This window comes from Hipposideros armiger, unplaced genomic scaffold (assembly GCF_001890085.2).
Source record: "Hipposideros armiger isolate ML-2016 unplaced genomic scaffold, ASM189008v1 scaffold_630, whole genome shotgun sequence".
NCBI classification, from domain to species: domain Eukaryota; kingdom Metazoa; phylum Chordata; class Mammalia; order Chiroptera; family Hipposideridae; genus Hipposideros; species Hipposideros armiger.
Genome location: NW_017731980.1, coordinates 712,435 through 728,818, shown reverse-complemented (window position 1 = coordinate 728,818; position 16,384 = coordinate 712,435). Strand labels below are relative to the sequence as shown.

At 35.0% G+C, this 16,384-nt stretch overlaps 1 protein-coding gene across 1 annotated transcript in view; it reads right to left on the bottom strand.

Annotated features, from left to right (window-relative positions):
• Positions 1–16,384, bottom strand: part of LRCH2 (leucine rich repeats and calponin homology domain containing 2) — a 184,287-nt gene that overhangs the window by 22,107 nt on the left and 145,796 nt on the right. The window contains 5 exon segments of the mRNA XM_019625475.1: positions 4,811–4,888; positions 5,044–5,181; positions 5,360–5,472; positions 6,211–6,268; positions 11,981–12,025. Coding sequence (XP_019481020.1) covers positions 4,811–4,888; positions 5,044–5,181; positions 5,360–5,472; positions 6,211–6,268; positions 11,981–12,025 — 432 coding nt within the window.

Here is a 16,384-nt window from a genome sequence, read left to right as displayed (position 1 = left end):
AAAACGACAGCAACTTGTCTGTTCCCCTTCCCCCAATTCCCCAGCACTGTTCCCATCCCCCAATTCCCCAATAAAAATCTTAAAAAGAAAAAAGAATACATTAGAGGGAATCAACAGTAGATTAGATGAAGAAGAGTGTTGAATCAGCTATTTGAAAGACAAGGTAGCAGAAAACACTCTATCATAACAGCAAAAACAAGAAAGAATTTTTTAAAATGAGGATACTTTAAGGAACCTCTGGAACAACCCAACCTTTAGTGTAACAACATTCGCATAATAGAGGCACCAGAAGGAGACAAGAGAGAACAAGGAATTGAAAACCTACTTGAAGAAATAATGACTGAAAACTTCTTTAACCTGGCAAAGGAAATAGACATAAAAGACCAGGAAGTGCAGAGTCCCAAACAAGATGAACCTAAACAGGCCCAAACCAAGACATCATAATTAAAATGTCAAAGGTTAAAGACAAAGAGAGAATCTTAAAGGCAGCAAGAGAAAAGCAGTTAGTTACCTACAAGGGAGCTCACATAAGACCATCAGCTTATTGCTCAACAGAAATTTTGCAGTCCAGAAAGGATTGGCATGAAATATTCAAAATGATGAAAAGAAATGACCGACAACTCAGATTACTCTGCCCAGCAAAGCTATCATTTAGAATTTAAAAAAAAAGATAAAGAGCTTCTCAGACAAGAAAAAGCTAAAGGAGCTCACAAACACCAAACCAGTATTATAAGAAATGTTAAAGGTCCTTCTTTAACAAGAAGAAAAAAGATAAAAGTATGAATAATAAAATGGCAATAACTACATACTTATCAATAATTACTTTAAATGTAAATGAATTAAATGCTCCAATTAATATACAGGGTGGCTGAACAGATAAGAAAACAAGACCCATGCATATACTGCCTATAAGAGATTCACTTCAGATAGAAAGACACACAGGCTGAAAGTAAAAGGATATAAAAAAAAGTTCATGAAAATGAAAACAAAACTAAAAGCTGGAGTAGCAATACTTATGCCAGAGAAAACAGACATTAAAACAAAGGCAATAACAAGAGACAAAGAAGGACCCAGCAATTCCACCTCTGGGCATTTATCCAAAGAAACCCAAAACACTAAGTCAAAAAACATATGCATCCCTATATTCACTGTAGCATTATTTAAAATAGTCAATATATGAAAGTAACCTAAGTTATTTCCATTGATAGATGAATGGCTAAAGAAGTGGTACATATACACAATAGAATATTACTCGGCCATAAAAAAGAATGACAATTTTCCATTTGCATCAACATGAATGAACCTGGAGGGTATTATACTAAATGAAATAAATCAGATAGAGAAACACAAATACCATATTTTTTCACTTATATGTGGAATCTAGAAAGCTAAATAAACTAACAAAATGGAAATAAACTCACAGATACAGAGAACATTTTGTTGGTTGCCATACGGGAGAGGGGTTCAGAGTATATGTAAATAAGTGTGAGGGATTAAGATATGCAAATTGCCAGCTATAAACAGTCATGGGGATGTAAAGTACAGCATTGAAAATATCATTAATAATATTGTAATGACTACATATGGTGTCAGGTGGGTACGCAACTTATCGGGACGATCACTGTAAGTTCTATAAATGTCTAATCACTATGTTGTACACCTGAACAAATATAATACTGTATGTCAACTGAAATTAAAAGATTATTTTAAAAGGAAACAATTAAAAAATAGATAAAAATTAGAATAGACACTTCATAAAAGAAATTATACAAATGGCAAATAAGCCATTATTTGAAAACATGATCAACATCATTAGAATACAAATTAAAACAATATTGGCAAACCATATTGGTTAACTATTAGAAGGGCTAAAATTAAACAACACTGATCATATTGAATGTTGTTGAGGATACGAATGAACTACAGAACCCTTACACACTACTTACAGGACTGTTAAATGGTACAGCCACTTTGGAAAGGAGTTTTGTACTTTCTTATAATATTAAACATTCACCCACCAAATGTTCCAGTCATTCCATTCCCAGGCTCGTAGATATCTACTCAAAATTAATAAAGGCATATATCCAAAGACTTGTATATACATGTTCATAGATGCCTTATTTGTAGAGGTCCCTAAAACTGGAAACAATCTAAATGGCCATAAACCAATTAATGGATCAACATACTGTGGTATATTCATATCACAAAATACTAGTCAGCAATAAAAAGGAATGACTTATTTATACATGCAACAACACTGAGTCTTAAATAATTATACCGAGTGGAAGAAGTTATAAAAATTATATATGTTGCATAATCCCACTTACATACAACTCTAGATAGAAAATGCAAACTAAAGTATAATAATAGAAAGCAGGGCCGGCCAAGTGGCGCGTTGGTTAAGAGCTGGCTTGGGATGCCAGAGGGCCCCACTTCGGATTCCACATATGAGGGCCAGTGACACTGCCCTCTACATCTAAGATGCTGAACAACAGCTCGACCTGGATCTGGGCTGCCATGAGTCCCTGGTGATGGCAGGTGGGTTGCCATGGGCTACCATGTATAGCCAGCAGCCACAGTGAGCGGCCGTCCAGAAGCCGGCGACTGATCTGCCTCGCCCAGGAAGAGTGCAATGATGGTGCCAACTTGGGCCAGTGAAGCAACGTCCTCCACAACTAGACTGAAGAACAAAAGGATAGCAACTTGTCTGTTCCCCTTCTCCCAATTCCCCAATAAAAATCTTTTAAAAATAAATAAATAAAACAATAATAAAAAGCAGATTAGTGTTTGCTTGAGGGAAAGGAGGGATTGCAATGGGACACAAGGAAACTTTTTGGAGTAATGTACATGTTTATTATCCTGACTATGGTGATGTTTTCATGGTGCATGCATATGTAAAAACTTACAAATTGTACATTTCATTTATATGAACTTTATTGTATATTATACCTAATAAAGCTGTTGAAATTAACAAAAATATCCTAAAACCAAAAAATTAAATGAAAATATTGATTAAATATTACCATTTCTACGTCAGGGGATAGCAAATTAAAGCTAAAAATAAAACTCTTTCCTCACTGCCAGTAGCTAGAATTTAGAAAAATGGGAGTTGATTACCGATCCCTTCATAGCTCCCCTTATGGTGAGGATGGGTGGTGCACTAACCCTGCCCTAGAATAAGCTGGAGAGAGAAGACAACAGTATGCTAAGTAGAATAGTTTTCTAAGATGTTCCCATTTATTCTCCTTGCCTATTGTATCAAGAAGGCGTCTGGAGTATGTTGGTCTGTCTTTTCTCTCATGTGAAACAATGGAAATAGAGAGTATCCAAGATAGAGGGTAGGTTTTGCTGTTAGGCCACCTGGGTCCACAGCACGGCTCCACTGTTTACTAAAGGTGTGACCTTGGACAAGTTCCCTAACATCTCTGTGCAGTTTCCTCATCTGTAAAACATGAATTCATTCAATAAATGTTTACTGAGAACTCTCTCCCCCATAAAAGCTCTTAAAAATGGCAATACAGGAAAATGTATATAATACAATAAGTAGAAAAAAAAACCTTCTGAATTTTTATATTGGGTTGTTGGAAAAGTCGTGACGCTTTTTTGCAACAAAAAAAACAGAAAAAATACATCATGACTCTTCCAACAACCCAATATATTCTAAGAGATTAAAAGTACCAAAAAGAAAGAACACAAAAACGGTTAAGAATTAAACTTTTCAGGCATGTGAAGCATAAGAAAGATATAATTAGAGGAGAGCAAGATATAGTTTCCAAATTATACAGGAATTCAACTGATTCTCTCTATATAAATTATATTTATTTATTTGAGAAAAGAGGTTAGAGTGAAATATTCAGACCAAACGATTATGACACTGTTGTAAAAGAGAACTTATCAAGCACAACTCATTTTACATGTGTATCAAATCAACACACTGCACACCTTAAACTTACACAATGTTATTTGTCAATTATTTCTCAATAAAAAATAATTTAAAAAATTAAATTAAATTTAGAAAAGCACAACTAGATTGTGATCTGCTACCAATGTCATGTCCTCTCAGCAATCAGTCATGTTGATAATAAGCTTATGTTTTCCAAAAAAATAATGTTTTGATTATGCGTTTTCATGAACATTTACAATATAGCTTTAATTGGCAATTTTATAGTGTTACAACTATTACATGAAACATAAGCCAATTCCTACAATTTTCAAAGTTTATCCAGTGAAATATTATCATAATGTTACTAAGATTTCCAATTTGACATTTTAAATAAAGTTTATTTATTTTTAATTTCAATAAATTTATTGGGGTGATATTGGTTAATATGATTATATAGGCTTCAAGTATACAATTCTATAATACATCATCTGTACATTGCATTGTGTGTTCATCACTCAAGTTTAGTACACTGTTCAAGGTGAATATAAATCTTCCATTCAGAGTCTATCCATGGATTTACTATGCAAAGGACTCCACATGTCCTCCATCAGGAAAAATGAGGAGCAATGACATCAAAACTAAGTTGTAATATGGCCACTATATTATTTTATTCAATGATGTATATGATGAGTAAATTTTCCCCATATATGTAACTGTTTTGGAAATGATTTGAAAAAAGCAGCTTAAAAATATTCATTAGAGATCTGCTACCGTTAAACCTGGAACTCAATAGAAGCTACCAATGGAAGGCATTCATTTTCATGTTCAAAAAGCGCTATTCATTCCTACTGTGAAGAATAAGAACTCCAGTGTGCATGTAATCAATTAATATTTAAATGATCATTTTGATAGAAAAATAACAATTACCTGTGACACACCCAACTTTTTACAAGCATCAAGAAAATTTTCTACGTTTCTTCGACATTTTGCCATGCTCAGTTTAGGCTGTAAAGTAAGAGGGGGAAAGGCATATTTTCAGACATATTTATATACAAATTAATCAAAACTGAAAGTTTAATTTATTTAGGTATATTATTTAAGACAGTTTCGAGAGGCTCTATCTTCCTTTAGAGAACTAACAAATCACAGACAAAACTTACCACTGCTGGTGATGGCACATGAATACTAGCTACAGAGCGCGGCCTTATGTGATTGGCTAAATGGCAGAGAACAACCCCATCCATCAGTGCAGCTCCAATGTCTTCAGGCAAAATTACTTTTAACTTGGATTCGAGATTCTATAAAGAAATGGGCATAAATCACAGATATTGTACCTAAATGTTATATATTTATATTACTAATCATTACATAATTCAAAATTTTAAAGAGCATTGAAAATAAAATCCATATACATTGTTATTTTTCCAAGTTAAACCCATTTCTACAAAGCAGATCTGAAAGGGCCATTTGACTTACTTTGCGCAGTTGTCGTATTTGCTCTCGTTCTTCCCGTAGATGTTCCATCTTTCTTCTCATTGTAAATCCAGGATCTGCTGCCCCATATTCCTGGCGAGATGAGCGGCTAAAAGCTATAAAAACAGGAATTTCGAGCTTATTACAAAGCTAATAGGATCAACCATCAATAGGGAAACAGGCATGATAAAAAGAATCAAAACTACATAAAACACTATTACTTATTAATACATTCTAAATATTTTTTACAGAATTTAATAGGAATCTACTTATCTGCATAATTGAAAGCAACAACAGGGAAGACACCTATACATGTTCTTATTTAAATAAACATTTTTAGAAACGTATGATCCAGGTTAAAAATATTATTGAACATAAGTTAGCTTTTATTATCTTTAAAGAAAAAGGAAATTATTCTTGAAGGTCAATACAGTTATTCAGGAATAAAAACTATAATTCAATACCTTGCCAAGTAACATGGATCCATTTTCTTTTGGGCTTGCCAAATGCGAAAAGATCCCTTTTTAAAACCACAATATAATGGAGTGCTATAATTTCAAACAGTGTTTGGTCTGCTGGCAGAGTGGTCATTCTAATAGCAGTCACAGTAGAGTAGAAATAAGACTGCAGTATATCTAAGGCAAAAAGCTGTGGTTTCAGGAGCTTGAAGGTAAAGAGGAAGAAAGAAATGGGGAATGGGAATTGGAAAGACAAATAAGGTTAAGAGAAAATTACTTTTAGGAGAGGGGAAAGAATCTATGTGTACTTAAAACTATGGAATCAAATCCCATTTAAGCTGGGAAACTGTAGTTTCATACATAACCAAAAATTTTATTTGCAAAATATATATTTACCTGATCTAGGCTTCAAGCCAAAAGGACCATGTGAAAAACCATCAGTTCTATCATATTCCTAAAAACAGAAAACAAATAAAAACCTCTTTTCTTTCAAAATAATCAAGGTAGTTATTTATGTCAATTCTAATTTTGAGAAGTTTTTTTTTTCATGATTAATGAAGTAGAGAAAGGTAAACTGAATTTCAATTCAAATTAATAATTCCACTTTTAAAATATAAATATTTTCTAATTGACCTGACTACATAAGCCTATAATACTTAATATTTCTCTCTCATAGAATAAGAAAAATGAACAGAAAATTATTGAAGTGTATAAGATAAATAGATATTATTTTTTACTGAATGGCCAAATTAAAGTCTCCCATAAAATGAAGTAAACTTCGGGCCGGCTGAGTGGCTCAGTTGGTTAAGAGCTCGCTCAAGAGTTTGAGCTCTGAGCAACAGCGGTTCGAGTCAGCCCGAGCTGAGCAGCCGTNCAACAGCGGTTCGAGTCAGCCCGAGCTGAGCAGCCGTGAGCTGCAAACAGGTGGTGGGATGGCTCAGCTAAAAAAAAAAAAAAAAAAAAAGAAGTAAACTTCAATGAAAAGATAAGTGAAATAAGCAATGTTTACTCCGTATCTACCATGGACTCAACAGTGGATATCTGAGGGAAATCTACACATTCATACTAATAGGGCCTGCAGAATGATAGGTGATAAATTATTATGCCTTCTGTTTGAATGCACATTGCTTCAAAGTGCTTTCACACAGTTACTTGTACGCTGTGGAAAGAACTGTGGTATATTTTTTTAATTCTGAAATTGGAGTCAGAAAGCTTAGGCTAAGTCTTGAACAAAACATTTAATTTCTGTTACTGTTTCTTCATCTTTAAAATGGGGTGTTGTAAAGATTAACTGAAATAACTAAAAGAAAGCATGTTGTAAATGTAAAGTGGTAAGATAATATAATTTTAGCAGCATCTTAGTTGATCTGTGCAACAACCATGAAGTAACTAAAGTCCGGGTTTCAGTCAACACTCTACCACATTTATTGACTAAGGTCTTTGGGTAAAGTTATCAGTCTCTTCAGCTGTGAAATGATGAGGATAATACCCAGTTAATGGGACTGCTCATAGGTAAATGTACAGGCAAGACTTTGTTAGTAGTAAAGCATTTCAGTAAAACCTTGGATTGTGAGTAACTTCTTTTGCGAGTGTTCCACAAGATGAGCAAACATTTCTAACATATTTTAACGTAGTAAACAAGTGATGTCTTGCATTTCTAGTTATTTCTTTCCGGAATGAATTATGCTCGCAAACCAAGGTATTACTGTAATTGTTTTTTATCATTTTTCTTTCACAGATAAAATTGAAGCAATTTGGAATTATGTTAAATCTTGAATCTTCTGCTGATTAACATGAGATATACAGTTCAAGTTGAATGTTAGTTGAGCTACCAAAACACATGCTCACCACCCTATCTGTCCACAAGCCCCAGTTTCTCTTCATTATTTTGGTTCAAATGCCATGAATTTCCAACAAAAATTTTACTTATCCAAATGCAAGCAAAATGCATTATATAAGCAACATAATTTACTTGAGAAAACTGGCACTAATACTCTCCCCATGATTACAGATCATAAAATTACAAAGCAACTAGGCAAATAATTAGTCACTTAGACGCTTACATTTGTTATAACTGAAAGTGAAAGAAAAGACTTAGAAAAGCATATGACAAAGGTTACTTTTAGGATATCTTAATTTAAATTATTTTCTAAAAGAATGTAAACCACTTTATCTGCCATATAAATAATTTAGAAACATGTTTATAAAACTAATGTCCAGGTCTATCTAAAAGTTTTATAATACAACTCAATAGACAAATAATCCTAGCTTTCAAAAATATTTAACACTACCTATATAAAATGAAATACTATCTAATTCACAAAAGTTATTTGGTGAATTTGGATCATTCAAACATTTGTCAAAGTCCTGAATTCACCAAATGAATGCATATTCATTTATTTACTAATACCAATACACTCTTAGAGTAATAAATAAGGTATTCTGAAATAAAGATATTATTTAACATTTTAAAATTTTATCTCATGTTGCAAAGCAGTAGGTTTAACTAAATTTCAAAAACCAGTCATTCAAACTATCAGAGTATTTGGTTGAGATCTCATAATGCTCATCTACCCCTTCTTCCCATAAGCCCCCAGGTCTAAGATCCTAGGAAACATGTACCCTCCTGTCGATAGGAACAACCCACTGCAGGGATGTTTCTCGTGGAAAAAGGAAGTTTCTCTTGCATTGCTTTCAGACCTAAATGGTTATGAGAAAAACCAAAGGTCATTGCACAATGCTAAAGTACTTTTTTCAAATTAAAAATTTTAAAGCTGTTTCTACCATTTATTTCAACATATAGATTAATTTAACATATAGATTACATAAAATGAATTCTTTTTTGAGATCTATCAGAATTTTCCAATGAGTAACTTAAGCTATATTTATTATGAATATTTGTACAAAAAGGAGGTGCTCTTAGAATTTTTTATAGGCTATGTTTGTATAAATTAACCTATGTGGATTTTTAAATATGGGTGAATAAATTAGTGTAAAAAAAAAAGAAAGATGAGTTTAGAGACCAGACAAGAAAGAACCTTATGCAAACACATATAAAAACAGAACTTGTACCTCCGATGATACTGGAGATTGTGGTGACATATTAGCATTATCACTGTCTTGCTAAAATATTTTTTAAAAAGATGAAAGATGAGGACCGGCCGAGTGGCGCGATGGTTGAGAACTCGCTTGGGATGCCAGAGGGCCCCGGTTCGGATCCCACATATGAGGGCCAGTGACACTGCCCTCCACAGCTAAGATGCTGAACAACAGCTCAACCTCGAGCTGGGCTGCCACGAGTCGCCGGCGACGGCGTGGGCTGCAGTCCCTGTGGCAGTGGATTGCCATGGGCTACCATGTGTGGCCAGCAGCCAGCGTGAGCGGCCAGCAGCCGCAGTGAGCGGCCGTCCAGAAGCCGGCGACTGATCTGCCTCGCCAGAGAAGAGTGCAATGATAATACCAACTTGGGCCAGTGAAGCAACATCCTCCACAACTAGATTGAAGAACAAAACGACAGCAACTTGTCTGTTCCCCTTCCCCCAATTCCCCTGCACTGTTCCCATCCCCCCAATTCCCCAATAAAAATCTTAAAAAAAAAAAAGATGAAAGATGAAATTAAAACATGGATGATGATTTAGACATATAAAAAGAAAACTGACAATTATTTTGATCAACTGCTAAAGGAAGAATCTAGAAAATAACATCTACCACCTTGGCACTCAAAGTGTGGTCTGAGAAGTAGCAACATCAGCATTCTCTGGGAGCTTGTTAGAAATGCAGAATCTCAGACCTCACCTAAGACCTACTGCATATGAATCTGTATTTCAATAAGATCTCCAGGTGACTCATAAGTCTGTAAAAGTTTTAGAAGTACTATCCACTCACACCAAATATTTTTTATAAGTTTATTTCCTTTAAATATCACAAAATAAAAACTTTTTATAGTTCTTAGAAAAGATCCACGTGTTCAGGTTAATTTCTGATGGGAAATGACAACAATATGTTACAATCTGAGGCAGGTACCTGGAGATATGTAAAACTTCCATTACTCCAAATAAGAAAGTTTACCTGGAAAATTATGTGTATTTAACATAGGCTTAGAAATAACTACACAAAATTTAATTGCATAAAACAATATTAAGTGGCCCATGTTTTTTGAATGACTACTAACAACCAAACACAAAAATCTTAATATTTAATCTTGATTATGTATACCACATAGGACATTTATTCACACCATTCAACAAATGATTACCAACTACCTACTATATGTCAGGTACTGTGCTAGATATTGGGAATATTGAAATTTAGTAAAACATCATCCAGTTAAGGATCTCTCAGACTAGAAGAAAAACACCTTCATTTATACACGTAATACAACCTTCTCAGTAAAATGGCAGAGCTTTGAATGGCATATTAAAAGACACCGATAAAGGGCACTTGGGGAAATGGTAAGGGTGCTAGAGAAAGGCAAGTTTCCTGAGAAAGTAAAAAACTGAGTAGGTATGCACCAGAAAAAAGAAGAGAACAACAGTCCAAGATGAGAGGACAAGAACAAAAGCACAGGAGCAATAAATGAAAAGGATGAGTGCAGAAAACCTTTGAACAGTTCTATATTACTGAGAGTTCAGTGAAAGGAGGGCAAATCTGGAGTTGAGGCTGATTTACCCAAAGAGATTGACCAGGAAAGACTTAGAATTTACCTTGTAAGTGATAAGGAGACATTGAAGGTTTCTAAGCAAGGGAATGGCCTGATCACATTTGTGTTCTTTGAAATAACCATTGTGGCTGCAGGGGGAGTGGACTAGAGAAAAGGGAGAGAAGAGCAAAAATGCTAATGCAGTAGTACAGGCCAGAAATGATGAGGGCCTGTGCCAGGGCAGAAAGAGCAGAAATGCAGGTGTGGGATATATTCAAAATATTTCAGTATTGAAAACAAAATAGGTCTTGGTAACTGATTAGATATTGAGGCAGGCAGGAACCAAAGTGGACATAAAACGTAAAGGGATAGGGAGAACAGCCAAGCTGAACCTCAAGCTCAGGGTTCAGCAAACATTTTCTGTGTGATTCTGTTTCCCAAAATTAAAGGCGTTTTCAGAAGCCTTGCCAAGAACCAATATTAAATTAACTACCATGGGCTAGCCAAGTGGCTCAGTTGGTTAAGAGTTAGCTTAAGAGCACGAGCTCTGAGCAACAAGGCTGCCAGTTTGATTCCCACATGGGCCGTTGACCTGTGCCCGAGCTGCGCTGCCACTGAGCTGCCAACAGGTGGCAGGATGGCTCAGCTGGTGAGAGCATGTGCACCTAATAACAAGATGGCCTGTTCTATGGTGGGCTATGTCTACCCGCAACTAAGACTGAACTCGGCACCTTGAGCTGAGCTGCCACATGGATACCTCAGTGGATAGAGCATGCACTCTTAACAACAAGGTTGCCGGTTCGACTCCCACATGGGATGGTGGCTATGCCCACCTGCAACTAAGACTGAATTCAACACCTTGAGCTTAGAGGCCACGAGCTGCTGATGGGCAGCCAGGTGGAGACTAGCGCCCTCCACAACTAAGACTGAAGAACAACTTGGCTGGTTCCCTTCCCCAATTTCCCAACACTGTTCCCCTCCCCCCAATTAAAAAAATTAACTACGAATCCCTCCAAACAAAAATACAGAAAGTTTAAGTATTTATGGTGATGAGACTTTATGTATCATTTGAAAAATACTGGGATGCTGCATAGCTTAAAATGGTGAAGTAAAAAAATTTATACTAATGCACAAACTGTAGAAATCTAATTTTAAATGTAGTACACAGAATTTGTGGAAAGAGACTAATAAATTGCAGGCAAATTTCAACTGACCACCAGGTTGATTTAGAAAGAAAAAAGATGGGAAAATGTAAAACTTTTGAATTCATGAATTATAGTTACATGAAAAATGTTAATAAAATTCTAAAACGGAATTATTAGAAAGTCTGTTCTAAATAAAGAACATATGGAAATTACATGATTAATAATTATATGATGATGCTCAGTTTTTATTATTGGAGAAAACCCAGCATTCAATCAATAACAAAGAAACTAAAAGGTGGATTACATTTTACTCTGATTGAGCCAACTACATATGAAAAGTAAATACTTTAAAAGTAATTGGTATATTATCCTCTTTTCTCACCTCATCGTTTTCAAGGCCACTTGAATTCTTCCTGGATGATTTATACTGAAAAATATTTAAAACACATACTTTATTTTTCCTTGAACATATGAATTCTCTACTAGTAAATTATATGTGAGATTTATTCATATTTTGGTATTTTTATTAAATTATCTGATACGAAGTTTAAATACATAACCAGTTTAAATAGTCCTACTACTTACTAATAGCTGACACATACGGTACTTTCTATAGGCAAGGCATTGTTTTAAGGGCTTTACATGTATCTATTAACATTTCCTCCCTAAATCAGTCAATGTTCCACTCAATTCTGCAATCTGAGGGTTGCCTTAAATCCTATTTTTTAATCCATTCCAATACATCATCAAGCCAATTGTCTGTGTTATCTCAGACTTACTTCTTCTGAATTTGCACAACTCTCACCCTATCCTAGGCTCCCATTCTCTCACACCTAGTCTGCAATCTTACCATTCACAAATGTCTATTATTAAGAAACCTACTGATTTCAGGTTAAAAAATACATTAAATATATATTGACTATACATTAATAATAACAGTGGTAACAGCTAACACTTAAGCTAGAGCTTACTATATACCAGGCACTGGTTGAGATGTCTTACAGATAAGGCACTAATTGAAGTGTGTTACCTGTATTAACCCATTTAATCTTCATAACAACCCTAAGGTAAATATGAGTACTATTATCTTCATTTTATACTGAGACGCAGAGGCAATATGGTCAATGTCAAAAAGGCTAGTATGTGAAAAAATGCTAGTCTTCTTAGAATCAAGAAAATACAGTATGACAACCAACCACTAGAGTTCTTACTTCTGATTCCTGCTCACCACAAATAATCCTGCAAATCAGTGGCCAATTAGCCTTCTCAAAACACTACTTGCAACTCCTGACTCTCCTGTTGAAAAACCCACTAACTTCTGGTATGTCCAAATTTCTTTGCCTGGCATTCAAAGTGCTATTTAACAGCTCCCTTTACTTATGCAGCTTTATCTTCCATAACTGTTGGGAAAACAGATAACCTATCTGATTGCTCAACTACAAATTAGGAGGTGAGCAGTATTAGGGATTACAAATACAAAACCTAAGTTCCTCCACTGTCTCTCCTGAGATTTAAGACAACTACCACTAATCTACCAAGGTGCTCTTCCCACCTAATCCCAGACATAGCCTCAGTATACTTTCAATCCAATGTTCTAGGCAGCCACTGAATGAAGTTGGCATGTGTGAATAAACCCATTTGCTATCCCTAGGCAAATGCTCACTTATGGCACCTATTCTTGATTCTATTCTACTTCAACAAAAGAGTGACATTTGGACAGCAGACAGCAGGACTCTTAAGATGGCATGAGTCATACCAGTGAAAGAGAAGAAACTCATGGATGTCAAAATACAAACTAGAAACTAGTACCCCTAAAGGTACTGTTGGAGTTTTCCTAAGAGGTTACTATTGACCAGTATTACAAGTATATCAATGTGAAGAAAGAGAGTATCACTGGGGTTTGTACAGTGCTGGCAGCTTATAGGCTTTTCAACTACTGTCTTTCTTACAAGGAACTCAACAGTGACAGCTAGGCGAGTACCACTGAAGAGGGCCCAGTGTGGAGGGCTCGGTTTGCATTCCTGACCATGACCTTCTTTGCCCAGTACCTCTGATCTTTGCTAAATCCTTTCATATCATATTTGAGAATTAACACTCAATAAAAGATGATTGGTACAACAAACAAACGCAAAACAACACAATGACATTTGAGTGAATAATAAGCTAATATTTCTTAAGTGCATACTCTGTGGCAAGTGCTGTTCTAGCACTTTACACTAAATCATTCAATAGATGTAACAATCCTGTAAAGAAAGATACTATTAGAGCCCTGTGAAGAATAAAAACAAATTAATCTCAGTAAGTTTAGGTAATTTCTCAAAGTCACACAATTAGTAGATATCCCACGTAATCCCACGTAAGGACTAGAACACAAATTTGAATCTAGAAGCCCAGGTTCTTAACCACTATGCTATCTCTAAGTTCTGAATAAATAGTAGGAATTTGCCAAGAATAAAAGGGATAATGGGCATTCCTAGAAAGAAGAAAGCACAAAGGAATGAAAAACCTCAACCTATACAGAAAACAAAGAGTAACGTAGATAGTGAGGAGAGTAAATTGTGGCAGGTAATAAACCTTAGAGAAGTACATAAGCATGGTCTATTAAGTTTTTAAGATGTCCAAACTTTGTTATTAATAATGGAGAGCCTATAAAGACATTTAAGTCAGGGATCTCTGCGAAAGCTCTGAAACTGAAGAAGGAACATTAAGAACTTATCACAATCAACTATACTTTAATTTTAAAAATAAGTTATTGTACCCAAGGTCTGTAAATTTAGTACCTATGTTTTCTTCTATGCAGTTTATTGTTTCAGGTCTTATGTTTAGGTCTTCGATCCATTTTGAGTTAATTTTGGTACACAGTGACAGATAGTGGTGTAGTTTCATTCTCTTCCATGTGGCTTTCCAATTCTCCCAGCATCATTTATTGAAGAGGCTGTCTTTTCTCCATTGTATGTTTTTGGCTTCTTTGTCAAAAATAATCTTTCCATATTTACGTGGGTTTATTTCTGGGTTCTCAATTCTATTCCATTGGGCTCTGTGTCTGTTTTTCTGCCAATACCATGCTGTTTTGATTATTGTTGCCCTGTAGTACAAGCTGAAGTTGGGGAGTGCAATACCTCCAGCACTCTTTTTTCTTAGGATTGCTTTGGCTATTTGGGGTCTTCTGTGGTTCCATATAAATCCGGTTATTTTTTTTGTTCTATTTCTTTTAAAAATGCCATTGGGGGGCCAGCCGAGTGGCGCGATGGTTAAGAACTGGCTTGGGATGCCAGAGGGCCCCGGTTCGGATCCCACATATGAGGGCCAGTTACACTGCCCTCTACAAAAGAAAAAAAAATTAAAATGCCATTGGGGTTTTGATGGGGACTCCATTAAATCTGTATATTGCTTTGGATAATATGGCCATTTTACGAATGTTGATTCTTCTAATCTATGAACATGGAAAGTCTTTCTATTTCTTTGTGTCTTCTTCCATGTCTTTTAAAAATGTCTTATACTTTTCAGTATATAGGTCTTCCACATCCTTGGTTAACTTTATTCCTAGGTATTTTATTCTTTTTGTTGCAATTGCAAAAGAATTTTTTTTAAATTTCTTTTTCCAAGGTTTCATTCTTAGTATATAGGAATGCAGTGGACTTTTCTATGTTGATTTTGTAGCCAGCAAATTTACTGTATTCGTTTATTGTTTCTAATAGCTTTTTGGTGGAGTCTTCAGGGTTTTCTATATACTAGTCATGTCATCTGCAAAAAGTGACAATTTAACATTTTTATTCTCAATTTGGATGCCTTTTATTTCTTTCTCTTGACTAATTGCTCTGGCTCGGGCCTCCAATACTATGTTGAAAAGCAGAGGTGAATGGGGGCAGCCTTGTCGTGTTTCTTAAATAGAACAAATGGCTTCAAATTTTTTTACCGATAATTATATTAGCTGTGGGTTTGTCATATATGGCCTTTATTAAGTTAAGGTATTTTCCTTCTATACTCATTTCATTAAGTGTTTTAATCATCAATGGATATTGTAACTTGTCAAATGCTTTTTCTGCATCTATTGATATAATCATATGATTTTTTGTACTCTTTTTTGTTTATGTGGTGTATCACATTGATCGATTTGCATTATGCTGAACTATCCTTGTGCCCTGGGATGAACCCCACTTGGTGGTGATGTATAATCTTTTTAATACATTGCTGCATTTGATTTGCTAGAATTCTGTTTAGGATTTTTGCATCTGTATTCATCACATATATTTGTCTATAATTTTCTTTTTCTTTTTGTAATCCTTACCAGGTTTTGGTATCAGGGTAATGTTGGCCTCATGAAATAATTTAGGGAGTATTGTCTCTTCTTCAATTTTTTGGAATAGTTTGAGTAGGACAGGTATTAGATCATCTTTGAATGTTTGGAATAATTCGCTAGTGAAGCTATCTGGTTCTAGACTTTTGCTTTTGGGAAAGTTTCAGATTACTGATTGAGTTTCCTTACTGTTGATCAGTCAAAACGAGTTTTAAGAATTTGACTTCAAAAGCAAGGGAAGTATAAGCTAAAATAAATGAATGGGACCATATTAAACTAAAAAGCTTTTGCAAAGCAAAAGAAACCATTGACAAAGAGGCAACCAAGTGAATGGGAGAAGATTTTTGCAAACAATGCCTCTGATAAGGGGCTAATATCCAAAATACTAATATATACGGAACTCATACATCTCAACAACAAAAATCAAACAATCCAATTAAAAAATGGGCAGAGGATTTGAATAGACATTTCTCCAAAGAGGACATACAA